The sequence below is a fragment of the Pongo pygmaeus genome, chromosome 8, assembly GCF_028885625.2.
Source record: "Pongo pygmaeus isolate AG05252 chromosome 8, NHGRI_mPonPyg2-v2.0_pri, whole genome shotgun sequence".
In the NCBI taxonomy this organism is placed as follows: domain Eukaryota; kingdom Metazoa; phylum Chordata; class Mammalia; order Primates; family Hominidae; genus Pongo; species Pongo pygmaeus.
The window spans coordinates 121,857,642-121,873,827 of NC_072381.2; the positions used below are offsets into that span (position 1 = coordinate 121,857,642).

At 42.6% G+C, this 16,186-nt stretch overlaps 1 protein-coding gene across 6 annotated transcripts in view; it reads left to right on the forward strand.

Annotated features, from left to right (window-relative positions):
- The window catches only part of PNLIPRP3 (pancreatic lipase related protein 3), a 60,038-nt gene extending 47,660 nt beyond the window's left edge, over nt 1-12,378 (forward strand). For 2 of the 6 annotated variants that reach the window (XM_054436461.2, XM_054436460.2), the window contains 2 exons: nt 3,068-3,235; nt 3,505-3,823. In XM_054436461.2, coding sequence (XP_054292436.1) covers nt 3,068-3,235; nt 3,505-3,568 — 232 coding nt within the window. In that variant the 3' untranslated portion in view covers nt 3,569-3,823. Of the gene's footprint in view, nt 1-3,067; nt 3,236-3,504; nt 3,849-3,969; nt 4,496-6,981; nt 7,140-12,051 lie in introns of those variants that run through there. The other 4 variants (XR_008492031.2, XR_008492032.2, XR_008492033.2 and 1 more) reach the window with 4 other exon arrangements.
- Nucleotides 12,379-16,186: the final 3,808 nt, after the last annotated feature.

The window sequence follows — 16,186 nt, forward strand, 5'->3', positions numbered from 1 at the left end:
TCTCACCTCACTGCAACCTCCCCTTCCTGGGTTCAAGTGATTATCCTGTCTCAGCCTCTTGGGTAACTGGGATTACAGGTGCCCACCACCATGCCTGGCTAATTTTTGTATTTTTAGTAGAGACGGGGTTCACCATGTTTCCCAGGCTGATCTCGAACTCCTAGCCTCAAGTGATCCACCCACCTCGGCCTCCCAAAATACTGGTATTACAGGCCTGAGCCACTATACCTGGCCAAATTGCTAAATTTCTAATAGGCTATCTACTGCCCAAAGCAATTTATAGATTCAATGCTATCTATATTAAACTACCATTGAGTTTCTTCACAGAACTAGATAAAACTATTTTAAAATTCATATGGAACCAAAAAAAAAAAAAAAGATCCCAAATAGCCAAGGCAATCCTAAGCAAAAAGAACAAAGCTGGAGGCATCATGCTACCCAACTTCAAACTACACTACAGGGATACAGTAACCAAAACAGCATGGTACTGCTACAAAAACAGACACATAGACCAATGGAATAGAATAGAGAATCCAGAAATAAGGCTGCATACCTATAGCTGTCTGATCTTTGACAAACCTGTCAAAAACAAGCAATGGGGAAAGAATCAGCTACTCAATAAATGGTGCTGGGATACCTGGCTAGCCATATGCCGAAGACTGAAACTGGACCTCTTGCTTATACCATATATTACAAGAATTAACTCAAGATAGATTAAAGACTTAAATGTAAAACCCAGAACTATAAAAACCCTGGAAGACAACTTAGGTAATACCACTCAGGACATAGGCACAGGCAAAGATTTCATGATGAAGATGCCAAAAGCAATTGCAACTAAAGCAAAAATTAACAAATGGGATCTAATTAAACTAAAGAGCTTCTGCAAAGCAAAAGAAACTATCAACAGAGTGAACAGACAACCTACAGAATGGGAGAAAACTTTGGCAACCTATCCATCTGATAAATGTCTAATATCCCACATCTGTAAGGAACTTAAATAAATTTACAAGGCAAAAACAAACAACTACATTTTACCAAGTGGACAAAGGACATCAACAGACACTTTTCAAAAGAAGACATATGCATGGCCATCAAGCATATGAAAAAAAGCTCAACATCACTAATCATTAGAGAAATGCAAATCAAAACTACAATAAGATACCATCTCACACCAGTCAGAATGGCTATTATTAAAAGTCAAAAAATAACATGCTGGTGAGGTTTTGGAGAAAAAGCAACACTTATACATTGCTGGTTGGAATGTAAATTTGTTCAACCATTGTGGAAGGCCTGAAAGACCTAAAGACAGAAATATCATTTGACGCAGCAATCGCATTACTGATTATATATCCAAAGGAATAGAAATTGTTCTATTGTAAAGACACATGCATGCATATGTTCATGTAGCACTATTCACAATAGCAAAGACATGGAATAAACCCATATGCCCATCAATGACAGACTGGATAAAGAAAATGTGGTACCTATATACCATGGAATACTATGCAGCCATAAAAAAGAGTGAGATCATGTCCTTTTCAGGAACATGGATGGAGCTGGAGGCCATTATCCTTAGCAAACTAATGCAGGAACAGGAAACCAAATACTGAGTGTTCTCACTTATAAGTGGGGGCTAAATGATGAGAACACATGGACACACAGAAGGAAACACACACACCAGGACCTATCAGAGGGTGGAGGGTGGGAGGAGGGAGAGGATCAGGAAAAATAACTAATAGGTACTAGGCTTAATACCTGGGTGATGACGTAATCTGTACAACAGACCCCCATGACTCATGTTTACCTATGTACCTGCACATGTACCCCTGACCTTAAGTGTTTAAAAAAAATGTCCAGCTTCACCATAGGTTATATCTTAGCTAATTGGGCTTCTAGTGACATAAAGGGCTGCAATGTATGGGCACTGAGTGAAGATAGTTCTTGGAATAACAGAAAGATTACCCTTAAGAACTTGGAAGAACAGTTTCCTCTGGTAATTAAATCAATTAATTCTACTAGTAATTTAATAAGACAGACCCTAGGAATAGCAATATTCATTTGTTAATTCATTCAGCAAATATGTAGGTGCCTGCACTGTGCCAGGAACTGTTCTAATTGCTGGGGATGCAGACACAGGTCCTTCTTTCACAGAGCTTATATTTGCAGTTTGAGTAGACAAATGATACATTAACAGAAGAATAGTTATAAGTTATGAAGAAATAAGGAAAGGTGATACAGTATGGAGCAACATGGGGACAAATTTAGATTGGATTGTAGCTTAATCATTTACTAACTATAGTTTATGTTACCAACACGACAAAAAAAGGGGCTATTTCATCAGAAGGAGAATATTAGCAATAGCCATAGGAAATGGGAGTCAGGAAGCTCTTATGGGTAAGAGATGTTGGTTTGGGTGCCACGACCAATCTGGGTCACAGTGGAGAATTTTTGCATGATGGGGAAGAAACATATCATTGGTTTCACTTTGGCTTGGATGGAACATACCTTATACCTCGAGATACGGCACTTCTCTCTGCTCTATTGCCATGATCAACAAAATGTCTTTTGATCACTAGTTTGGTTACCCAATTCCTTTTATGTGCTTAAAGAAGGTACCAGAAAAAGGGCATGGGAGCGTTCTGGTTAATCAAAGGGAGGCATTTCCACACTGTGAATTGGTGAACAGGCTCCTGGTTTGTAGATAAGTCTTGTGTAAATTTAGTCCACTATTGAGAGTTTCTTGATTTCCTGGTGTCCGTGTAATCTGGTTTCTGATACTACAAAGCCAAGACCAGATCTTTCACTATGGAGAAATCACAATAATGCCTCTCTAGGTATTCTCTCAAAATCACCTAGCCAAGCTTTCCATTTACTTCACCCTTCTTTCGAACTTCAGAACCATGCTATTCTGAGATGCTGATCAATACACATGGAAAGAATAAATCTCCTACAAGCAAATGCTAGCAAATACAAGTTTCTCTTCCATAGTGCATACACAGATGTGTTTTCTTTCATTCAGTGCTGTGAATACCCAGTGCAAACTTACGAGTCTTATTTTTGTTTACAGTGGAAAACTTGAGCCAGGCATGACTTACACAAAATTAATCGATGCAGATGTTAACGTTGGAAACATTACAAGTGTTCAGTTCATCTGGAAAAAACATTTGTTTGAAGATTCTCAGAATAAGCTGGGAGCAGAAATGGTGATAAATACATCTGGGAAATATGGATATAAGTAAGTATTTCTTTTTCCTTTTCATTTTCATAGTTTACATTTTATAAATGGTGTTTAAACCCATAGATAATTTGAAATGTGCAAGTAGTATAAAAATTTATAGACTTTGAAATTTTGCAATTAAAGAAAGGGAAAATTTAAGAAACCAATGCTATATTTGCAGAAGTGTTAGAAAATAAGAATTACTCATTAAATCGGGGGATCTACCAATGTCTTTTTCTTCCCTGGCATCAGGTTAAAATTCCTTTTTTTTCCTTAAAAACTTTCAGATCTACCTTCTGTAGCCAAGACATTATGGGACCTAACATTCTCCAGAACATGAAACCATGCTAATTTCAGATACAGTCTTGATGGATTTCTTTAGTAGGAGCAATGAAGAAAAATGTCTCCTTCCACCTGGCATCCAGACCAAATTTGACCCTTGTAAATGACTCTGTCTGGCTATACCCAGGGTCTAGCCCCCTTCCTCCAAAAGTCCCTGCCACAGGAGAATTACTCCTCTCCCTGGGTCTTGAAGGCTCTATGGTGAATTTGTACTTAGCCTCAAGCCAGCATTTCATTTGTAAAGCACTTGGGTAACCCTTTGTTCTTGCAATAACAATATTATAATATTTAAATGTGTCCATTGTGTTTCTTTTTTCTTTATGTTGCTTCGATTTCTTCCAAGGCAGTTGTCCTTAGCCAGCGAAAGGGAGAAATTTCATATTTTCATTTGCTCTGTTTTCTATCACTAGGCTCAGTGTTTAGCCTATAGGTCTGTGCTATAAATATCCTTGGAAGGAAATGATGACAGATACTCTGCAGAGGGTTTCTTGATTCTCCTTGGTGCCTCGCTGCCAGCTGAACCTTCAGAAGGACCCATGGGTGTACATAAATAAATCTGTGCTGTGGCAGAAAGCAGAGAAGCATGTGTGATGACTCTCCCATTTTGCAAGGAAGGGATGGAAGATTGCTGGGGAGAAGGAGGAAAGCGGGTTCAGGGACATTTGGCATGATCCAGCGGTGTGTACTGCTCTCACTGGTGGGCTGCACATATTCACACCTAGGCCAACCCAGGAGCAGAGTGGCTATGAGTAAGCTCAGTAGAAGGGACTGAGCCGTACTGAGTAATTGTGTCGCAGTCCAGCATTCATTAGCAAGCTGGTGGTGGAGTCAGCACAGACCTTGGGGAGACAAGTCTTCCTGAGAGCAGCTGTCCCGAGCCTGCGCAGGTCCCAAGGTGGAGGAAGAGTTATGGATCCGGCCGTGGCCTTAGGCAACGTGAGTACTAGCTGCCTCCTTGCCCAAGAGGTCTCTAGGCTGGCTCCTTCAAGGTTTGAAAAGACTAATGGGAGTCAATTAACTTCTGAGAACCCTATTTTAATAAAGTATAGACTTACTGTCCTATAGTTCTTAATATCTGTCCCTTTTTTGCATTATAAGAATGTATGAGGATGAAAAATAGTGCATGAACTATCTAGGCAAAGGAATTCCAAAAGTTCAAGGTGACGCCGTTATTTTCTGTGTGTGCTTTTCCCTAAGGAAGCACTAAAAAAAAAAAAAAAGATTCCCTTTCCCTCTGAGTGCCCTTCATTATTGTAGCAAGCTACTGTGGCCTACTACTGTTTGGGCAAGGACTGTTAGGGAATTGTTCTGCTTCCTGGATGAATGCTGAAAATGCAGTCCAATTACCCATTACTCCCTCCACTCCCTGTGACTATTGACCCACACTCATGCCTTGTCATCATATCACTCAAAAATGCCCACCTCCAAACTCGCCAAGCGGAATGCCCTCTTTGACCACAGTTGCCTCCCCTTCCGGCTTGCTGACTTTTCTTTTCTTTTTTTTTTTAAAACTGTTAGGCAAAACCTTAACCTTGAATGCTTTCAGATTTCTTTTCTCTGGGCCAGCACCTGAAGTGCTGTTGGAACAGTGGTACCACAGAGAAGACGGATGTAATTAGAATGTATATGATATGATGTATATTGTGATCAGCACTGTCCTGAAATTCATTTCTTTTGACACCTCCTGCCCCAAACTCTTCTCCTACTCCTACTTTATATAGAAAACAGATGCCATGATCCGATAGCAATCTCTACTCTTTTTTTTTTCTCTGTCGCCCAGGCTGGAGTGCAGTGGTGCGATCTCTGCTCACTGCAAGCTCCGCCTCCCGGGTTCACGCCATTCTCCTGCCTCAGCCTCCCCAGGTGCCCGCCACCAAGCCCAGCTAATTTTTTTGTATTTTTAGTACAGACGGGGTTTCACCATGTTAGCCAGGATGATCTTGATCTCCAGACCTCGTGATCTGCCTGCCTCGGCCCCCCAAAGTGCTGGGATTACAGGCGTGAACCACTGCATCCAGCCAGCAATCTCTACTCTTTGATCCAAACACATCAACTACCTGCATCTGCATCCATTCTATCCCTTTTCTTTCTAATAAGGAAGCTGCCTCTTCTTTCCCAGGCTAATCCCTGCCTCTGTGCGGTGGACTCCACACTCTCCTGCTTTCTTGGGAACACTGCTCTGCGGGTTACTTTTTCTTTCTTTTGTATATTCAACTTCTCATTGCATCCGGTTTTTAAAATCTGAAGTCCCTGCCATTACAAAATAAAGTAAAATAAATCCTTCCTCGTCCTAAGTTCCTCTCTGCTCCCATCTGACTTTAGAACAGCTCTCACCCAGATTTCCAATGACTACCAGTCACAAAGTCAAATGGGAAATTCTACTCATTTGCTCCATCCCATAGCAGAGTTCAACACTGTTGTCAACTCCATCCCACTCTCTCTCTTTTTAAAAATTAAAAAAAAAAAATTATTTTTGGTCAGGCGCGATGGCTTACGCCTGTAATCCCAGCACTTTGGGAGGCCGAAGCGGGAGGATCACGAGGTCAGGAGATTGAGACCATCCTAGCTAACACAGTGAAATCCTGTCTGTGCTAAAAATACAAAAAATTAGGCATGGTTGTGGGCACCTGTAGTCCCAGCTATTCGGGAGGCTGAGGCAGGAGAATGGTGCAAACCCGGGAGGCAGAGCTTGCAGCGAGCCAAGATCACACCACCGCCACCGCACTCCAGCCTGGGCGACAGAGCGAGACTCCGCCTCAAAAAAAAAAAAAAAAATTATTTGTAGAAACTTTTAAATATTCACAACAGCAAAGAAAGCAGTAAACTAGCACCCCCAGGTGCCTGTCAACCAGTTTAACAATTTTTATATATTGCCAATCCTATTTTATGAGTATGCACACAAACACACTTCCTATTTTTGTTTTGTTTGTTTTTGCTGGAGTATTTTAAACCAAATCCTAGACATAATGCTGTTTCTCCCATTTATACTTTAGCATGTACCTGTAAACGATAAACTTGCTTAACTGTCAGGCCTCTGAGCCCAAGCTAAGCCATCATATCCCCTGTGACCTGCACATACACATCCAGATGGCCGGTTCCTGCCTTAACTGATGACATTCCACCACAAAAGAAGTGAAAATGGCCTGTTCCTGCTTTAACTGATGACATTGTCTTGCGAAATTCCTTCTCCTGGCTCATCCTGGCTCAAAAGCTCCCCTACTGAGCACCTTGTGACCCCCACTCTGCCCGCGAGAGAACAACCCCCCTTTGACTGTAATTTTCCTTTACCCACCCAAATCCTATAAAACGGGCCCACCCCATCTCCCTTTGCTGACTCTCTTTTCGGACTCAGCCCGCCTGCACCCGGGTGATTAAAAACTTTATTGCTCACACAAAGCCTGTTTGGTGGTCTCTTTACACAGACACGCATGAAATTTGGTGCCATGACTCGGATCGGGGGACCTCCCTTGGGAGATCAATCCCCTGTCCTCCTGCTCTTTGCTCGGTGAGAAAGATCCACCTACGACCTCAGGTCCTCAGACTGACCAGCCCAAGAAACATCTCACCAATTTCAAATCCGGTAAGTGGCCTCTTTTTACTCTCTTCTCCAACCTCCCTCACTATCCCTCAACCTCTTTCTCCTTTCAATCTTGGCGCCACACTTCAATCTCTCCCTTCTCTTAATTTCAATTCCTTTCATTTTCTGGTAGAGACAAAGGAGACACCTTTTATCTGTGGACCCAAAACTCCGGCGCCGGTCACAGACTAGGGAAGGCAGCCTTCCCTTGGTGTTTAATCATTGCAGGGACGCCTCTCTGATTATTCACCCAGGTTTCAGAGGTGTCAGACCACGCAGGGACACCTGCCTTGGTCCTTCACCCTTAGAGGCAAGTCCCACTTTTCTGGGGAAGGGGCAAGTATCCCAACCCCTTCTCTCTGTGTCTCTACCCCTTCTTCACCTTTCTGGGGGGCAAGAAACCCCCAACCCCTTCTCCTTCACCCTTAGCGGCAAGTCCCACTTTTCTAGGGGAAGAGCAAGTACCCCAACCCCTTATATTTCTGTGCCCCAATCCCTTATTTCCATGCCCCAACCCTTTATATCTCTGCACCCTGATCCCTTATTTCCATGCCCCAACCCCTTATATCTCTGTGCCCCAATCCCTTATTTCTGCACCCCAACCTTGTATTTCTGTGCCCCGACACCTTTCCCACTTTTCTGGAGGGTAAGAACCCCTGAACCCCTTCCCTCCGTGTCTCTACTCTCTCTTTTCTCTGGGCTTGCCTCCTTCACTATGGGCAACCTTCCACCCTCCATTCCTCCTTCTTCTCCCTTAGCCTTTGTTCTTAAGAACTTCAAACCTCTTCAACTCTCACCTGACCTAAAATCTAAGCATCTTGTTTTCTTCTGCAATGCCCCTTGACCCCAATACAAACTCGACAGTAGTTCCAAATAGCCGGAAAACGGCACTTTCAATTTTTCCATCCTACAAGATCTAAATAATTGTTGTCATAAAATGGGCAAATGGTCTGAGGTGCCTGACGTCCAGGCATTCTTTTATGCATCGGTCCCTCCCTAGTCTCTGTTCCCAATGCAACTCATCCCAAATCTTCCTTCTTTCCCTCCCACCTGTCCCCTCAGTCCCAACGCCAAGCATCGCTGAGTCTTTCTAATCTTCCTTTTCTACAGACCCATCTGACCTCTCCCCTCCTCCCCAGGCTGCTCCTCACCAGGCCGAGCTAGGTCCCAATTCTTCCTCAGCCTCCGCTCCTCCACCCTATAGTCCTTTTATCACCGCCCCTCCTCACACCTGGTCTGGCTTACAGTTTCGTTCCGCAACTAGCCCTCCCCAACCTGCCCAGCAATTTACTCTTAAAAAGGTGGCTGAAGCTAAAGGCATAGTCAAGGTTAATGCTCCTTTTTCTTTATCAGACCTCTCCCAAATCAGTGAGCATTTAGGCTCTTTCATCAAATATGAAAAACCCAGCCCAGTTCATGACTCGTTTGGCAGCAACCCTGAAACACTTCACAGCCCTAGACCCTAAAAGGTCAAAAGGCCGTCTTATTCTCAATATACATTTTATTACCCAATCTGCTCCCAACATTAAATAAAACTCCAAAAATTAAATTCTGGCCCTCAAACCCCACAACAGGATTTAATTAACCTCGCCTTCAAGGTGTACAATAATAGAAAAAAGTTGCAATTCCTTGCCTCCACTGTGAGACAAACCCCAGCCACATCTCCAGCACACAAGAACTTCCAAATGCCTGAACCACAGCGGTCAGGCGTTCCTCCAGAACCTCCACCCCCAGGAGCTTGCTACAAGTGCCAGAAATCTGGCCACCAGGCCAAGGAATGCCTGCAGCCCAGGATTCCTCCTAAGCCACATCCCATCTGTGCGGGACCCCACTGGAAATCAGACTGTCCAACTCACCTGGCAGCCACTCCCAGAGCACCTGGAACCCTGGCCCAAGGCTCTCTGACTCCTTCCCAGATTTTCTTGGCTTAGCGGCTGAAGACTGATGCTGCCTGATCGCCTCGGAAGCCCCCTAGACCATCACGGACTCTGAGCTTCGGGTAACTCTCACAGTGGAGGGTAAGTCTGTCCCCTTCTTAATCAACACCGAGGCTACTCCCTCCACATTACCTTATTTTCAAGGGCCTGTTTCCCTTGCCTCCATAACTGTTGTGGGTATTGACGGCCAGGCTTCTAAACCTCTTAAAACTCCCCAACTCTGGTGCCAACTTAGACAATACTCTTTTAAGCACTGCTTTTTAGTTATCCCCACATGCCCAGTTCCCTTATTAGGCCGAGACACTTTAACTAAATCATCTGCTTCCCTGACTATTCCTGGATTACAGCTGCATCTCATTGCTGCCCTTCTTCCCAATCCAAAGCCTCCTTTGCGTCCTCCTCTTGTATTCCCCCACCTTAACCCACAAGTATAAGATACCTCTACTCTCTGCTTGGTGACTGATCATGCACCCATTACCATCCCATTAAAACCTAATCACCCTTACCCCGCTCAATGCCAATATCCCATCCCACAGCATGCTTTAAAAGGATTAAAGCCTGTTATCACTCGCCTGTTACAGCATGGCCTTTTAAAGCCTATAAACTCTCCTTACAATTCCCCCATTTTACCTGTCCTAAAACCAGACAAGACTTACAGGTTAGTTCAGGATCTGCGCCTTATCAACCAAATTGTTTTGCCCATCCACCCTGTGGTGCCCAACCCATACACACTCTTTTGTCCTTAATACCTTCCTCCACAACTCACTATTCCATTCTTGATCTTAAAGATGCTTTTTTCACTATTCCCCTGCACCCCTCCTCCCAGCCTCTCTTTGCTTTCACCTGGACTGACCCTGACACCCATCAGTCCCAGCAGCTTACCTGGGCTGTACTGCTGCAAGGTTTCAGGGACAGTCCTCATTACTTCAGCCCAGCTCTTTCTCATGATTTACTTTCTTTCCACTCCTCCGCTTCTCACCTTATTCAATATATTGATGACCTTCTTCTTTGTAGCCCCTCCTTTGAATCTTCTCAACAAGACACACTTCTGCTCCTTCAGCATTTATTCTCCAAAGGATATCGGGTATCCCCCTCCAAAGCTCAAATTTCTTCTCCATCTGTTACCTACCTCAGCATAATTCTTCATAAAAAGTCACGTGCTTTCCCTGCTGATCGTGTCCAATTAATCTCCCAAACCTCAATCCCTTACAAAACAACAACTCCTTTCCTTCCTAGGCATGGTTAGTGCAGTCAGAATTCTTACACAAGAGCCAGGACTGCACCCTGTAGCCTTTCTGTCCAAACAACTTGACCTTACTGTTTTAGCCTAGCCATCATGTCTCCGTGCAGTGGCTGCTGCCGCCCTAATACTTTTAGAGGCCCTCAAAATCACAAACTATGCTCAACTCACTCTCTACAGTTCTCATAACTTCCAAAATCTATTTTCTTCCTCATACCTGACGCATATACTTTCTGCTCCCTGGCTCCTTCAGCTGTACTCACTCTTTGTTAAGTCCCACAATTACCATTGTTCCTGGCCGGGACTTCAATCTGGCCTCCCACATTATTCCTGATACCACACCTGACCCTCATGACTGTATCTCTCTGATCCATCTGACATTCACCCCATTTCCCCATATTTCCTTCTTTCCTGTTCCTCACCCTGATCACGCTTGATTTATTGATGGCAGTTCCACCAGGCCTAATCGCCACACTCCAGCAAAGGCAGGCTATGCTATAGTACAAGCCACTAGCCCCCCTCTTAGAACCTCTCATTTTCTTTCCATCATGGAAATCTATCCTCAAGGAAATAACTTCTCAGTGTTCCTCTGCTATTCTACTACTCCTCAGGGATTATTCAGGCCCCCTCCCTTCCCTACACATCAAGCTCAAGGATTTGCCCCCACCCAGGACTGACAAATTAGCTTTACTCAACATGCCCTGAGTCAGATAACTAAAATACCTCTTAGTCTAGGTAGACACTTTCACTGGATAGGTAGAGGCCTTTCCTACAGGGTCTGAGAAGGCCACCAAAGTCATTTCTTCCCTTCTGTCAGACATAATTCCTCAGTTTAGCCTCTATACAGTCTGATAACAGACCAGCCTTTATTAGTCAAATCAGCCAAGCAGTTTTTCAGGCTCTTAGTATTCAGTGAAACCTTTATATCCCTTATGGTCCTCCGTCTTCAGGAAAAGTAGAACGGACTAAAGGTCTTTTAAAAACACACCTCACCAAGCTCAGCCACCAACTTAAAAAGGACTGGACAATACTTTTACCACTTTCCCTTCTCAGAAGTCAGACCTGTCCTCAGACTGCTACAAGGTACAGCCCATTTGAGCTCCTGTATAGACGCTCATTTTTATTAGGCTCCAGTCTCATTCCAGACACCAGACCAACTTAGACTGTTCCCCAAAAAGCTTGTCATCCCTACTATCTTCTGTCTAGTCATACTCCTATTCACCGTTCTCAACTACTCATACATGCCCTGCTCTTGTTTACACTGCCGGTTTATACTGTTTCTCCAAGCCATCACAGCTGATATCTCCTGGTGCTATCCCCAAACTGCCACTCTTAACTCTTGAAGTAAATAAATAATCTTTGCTGGCAGGACTATGCTGAATCTCCTTAGGCACTCTCTAATCAGATGTCCTGAGTCGTCCCAATTCTTAGACCTTTTATACCTGTTTTTCTCCTTCTCTTATCCATTTAGTTTTTCAATTCATACAAAACGGTATCCAGGCCATCACCAATAATTCTAAATGACAAATGTTCCTTCTAACAACCCCACAATATCACCCCTTACCACAAAATCTTCCTTCAGCTTAATCTCTCCCACTCTAGGTTCCCATGCCGCCCCTAATCCCACTCGAAGCAGCCCTGAGAAACATCGCCCATTATCTCTCCATACCATCCCCCAAAATTTTCGCTGTCTGAACACTTTACCACTATTTCATTTTATTTTTCTTATTCATATAAGAAGACAAGAATGTCAGGCCTCTGAGCCCAAGCTAAGCCATCATATCCCCTGTGACCTGCAAGTACACATCCAGATGGCCGTTTCCTGCCTTAACTGACAACATTCCACCACAAAAGAAGTGAAAATGGCCTCTTCCTGCTTTAACTGATGATATTGTCTTGTGAAATTCCTTCTCCAGGCTCAAAAGCTCCCCTACTGAGCACCTTGTGACCCCCAACCCCATTTTGACTGTAATTTTCCTTTACCCACCCAAATCCTATAAAACGGGCCCACCCCATCTCCCTTCGCTGACTCTCTTTTCAGATTCAGCCCGCCTGCACCCAGGTGATTAAAAGCTTTATTGCTCACACAAAGCCTGTTTGGTGGTCTCTTTACACAGACGCGCATGAAATTACCGTAACTACAAAATGAATTTCATAAAAATTAATGATAATCATTTTTAAGTGAATTTGAGATTAACTGAAAAATTAAGTCATTTAAAAATATCATTTTATATTCAAGTTGTATTGAAATTTCCCAGATTGTCTCAAAAATGGCTTTTGGCAGTTAGTTTGTTTAAATTGGGACCCAAGCAAGGTCCACACACTGTGTTTGATTGACATGTTCCTAAATCTCTTCCTCTGTAGCAGCTTCCCCTCTCGTTTCTTCCACACTAATTATTAAATAAACCAGGTCATTCATCCTATAAAAATGCTCACATAAAACTGATGGAATTCCCTTGGTGTCATTTAAAGTATTTCTCTATCTTGTGTATGTACTGTAACTAGTAGTTCGTTTGAGAGGCTTGGTGAGATTCAGGTTCATCTTCATTAGGCCCTGGGGACTGGCCGCAAGACTGGTAGCCTACAGCCCTGGTAATTTTCACACCTTGCTTACTGCTCTCAAGTTAGCTGCAGATCCCTTTTTTTTTTCTTAAAGGGCTATGTATGTATGTATGTAATAGCATTTTACACATTTGAAAAGGCTATACCAATTCGAATTGTAGGTAAAATAGAATATTGAATGGCTTGGAACCTGGTTGCTCAATGGCAGGCTAAGAGGAAAAAGGTACCTGGGAGAAGGTTTACAAGGGTTTGTGCTCCAGGACTGGAGGAAAGAAAGGGGCAAATATTAGAGTTGTGTAAAGATCCAATTACGTCAGAAGCACTGACCTCTGTACTATGCCTAGGGCAAGGCGAAGTAAAGCAGAAGCTAAAGGAAGATTCTGACACTGGGTTGAGTTGCATGGCTATTTATTTCTCCAGGCTCATCATTGATGGCAGTGATGGGAGTGAATAATAGAAATTCTCCTGTTCAATACAGCCTTCAGATTTTGTTGACTCTGGAACTCTCCAGAACAAGCAGGGGGGCCTTAGGAACAGGAGAACAATAATTCATGCCAAGTTATTGTTTCCCTGCCTTTTAAAACCTAAGCTCATGTTAGATGAACAAAAAATTCTCATGTCCCTCCTGGGGTCTTCTCCACTTGGTAAAAGGAATCTTTTTTTTCATAGACGCTCTGGCCAAGAAGATTTTGTAAATCTTCACTTTCTGTAGATTGTGTAATAAAAATGATAGATGTAGCTTGTGTTGTGTTGTGTTATACTTTTTCCCAAAAATACATACTTATAATACTAGATGGGCTTCTTTATTTTATGCATGCTTTTCTGTGAGTTCTGCCCTACGGTATTTGAGTGTTATACTCAGGAGAGTAGAGTCTACCAGATTTTATTCCAATAAGGGAGGCCGAATGTCTATATAGGCAGGGCCAAAGATTTTTGGCAGATGTTTCCTTCCTTATACAGCCTATTTTCTATGTTTGAGTTTTGCAAACATTTAGCCTTCACATACTCATATATTTCTCTTTTCTTTTATAGGCTTTTCTCCCATTCATTTATTTAACAAACATTTATTGAGTTATCCTTATGTGCCAAGCATTGTGCTAAATAATGAGGCTATATAAGACAAAGATACATAGTCCCTATTCTCAAAGGACATACAGCATTGAAGAGGGCACAAGAGAGGAGATCGCTGATTTTAATACTGCATGACAAGGATTACAACAGAAGTAGGCACAGGGGTGAGAGAAGCACAGAAAAGAACCAGCTTTCTCAGCTAGTCTTAAGATCTTTGCTCTCCACACATTGATCTCCTATGGGAACAATAACTACAGAGAGAGAAAACAGTGGCTTTTCTTTTCTGAATTCTGTAGTTACCACACATATATTGTCATAAGCAATCTCACTTTGGAATTCAGAGTACTTTATTTTTCTGGAAGCTATGGTCCTGAAGAATAGAACTGACGTTTCATTCATCCGTACACACATACATCTACCCATCAAGGATGTATTGACTGTCATCTGAAGCCAGAGAAGCAGTAATTTCCTTGAGGGTCCTAGACCAAGGGAGCAAAGGCCATGCCCAATAGATTTAGGACAAATCCAACCAGACCGTGACTAATCCACTCATCTCGGGCTCCTCTCCAACACAGTCCAGTGGCCCTAACTGGGTCAATTGCAGAACAGTGTCCATTGAGCATTAAGACAGATGCAATTACCAAACTTTAATCCATCATTTAGGAATAATCACAGCAAACCTAACATTTAAAATAACTTAAGGCTAGAAATGTGAGTGTGTGAAGGAAGAAAAAAAAAGTCACTTAAAAATAAAAGAGCATATTGGCAGCGGGCAATGCTTCCCGACGGTTCATTTATGTGAGACAAGACTCTCACGCTCTTTATTCAGCTAAGAACTCAATCCGGCCCAGCGCGGTGGCTCACGCCTGTATTTGCAGCACTTTGGGAGGCTGAGCCGGGTGGATCACGAGGTCAGGAGATCGAGACCATCCTGGCTAACACGGTGAAACCCCGTCTCTACTAAAAATACAAAAAATTAGCCCGGCGCGGTGGCAGACGCCTATAGTCCCAGCTACTGGGGAGGCTGAGGCAGGAGAATGGCGTGAACCCGGGAGGCGGAGCTTGCAGTGAGCCGAGATAGCGCCACTGCACTCCAGCCTCGGCGAAAGAGAGAGACTCCGTCTCAAAAAAAAAAAAAAAAAAAGAACTCAAGCCAAGTCAGTCGCTATATTATTGCAAGTGTGGGAAAAAGGAAGAGAGTGATTCTCATCTGGCTTAAAAATGAAAATATATGCATATATATAGCTTCTGGAGAGCAGAAAGGAATTTAAATTTTATTTCTACAGCAAAACATTTTTAAGTCAACCAATCAGAATTAGCCCTTTCATAAGATGAGGGCTACATTCATAGACTATAACATCAATATCTAAAGTCCAGGTGTTTTACCAAACTCTTTTTAGCATTTGGAAATAGCACTTACAGCAACATTTTTATTATGCATGATGCCATTTACTTTTTCTCTGAAGCTGCAGGGGAAATATGCAACATTTTCTGTCTTAGTTACAAAAGTTTCTTTCACCAGCACTTACAAAGGCCCATGAATTTTCGAGGCCAAAAACTGTAATTCCATTGGTTATCACAGAGAGAAAGAAACAGGCCCAAGGCACCCAAAACAAAAAACTTGAAAAAAGAAAAATGCAAAAGACAAATGGAACACGTTGATATTTTGTACCAGCAATGCAGACGACATTTTCTGAAATCTTAGAAACAGAAGTTTATTTCTGTTTGAACTTCCACAATATCTTAGAATCTAATATAGTGAATAGAGCATAGAATTGTGAATTAGAGGATCTGGGATCTAGTTCTGATTCCAGCATCAATTAATGAAGTGGACTTGAGCAAATCTATTCTCCCCGTTAAACTTCAGTGTATCCATCTGTAAAACGAAGATAGCATTCATGATTTCTGGGGTTACTTTCTTATTGTGAAATCCTTGAGGAAAATTAGGTTAGGGTATGTGTACAGGAATGACTGGATAGATTGATGAATGAATGAATGAATGAATGAATGACTCAGTCAATCAATACAAAAGAAGCTTTGGATTTTCATGTGTGGTCATAATTCTCCCCAATCATATGCAGCTATAATTACATATTTTTATGTTTTAGTGATGTTTACTGATTGCACCAAATAAATTCTAATTTTCCAAAAGTTTGATTTGTCTTTTTATTGTGGAAAGCCTTAGTTGACTTTAATAGATTTATTACAGTGCCCTCTAGTGGAAGAATGAGCATATTGTG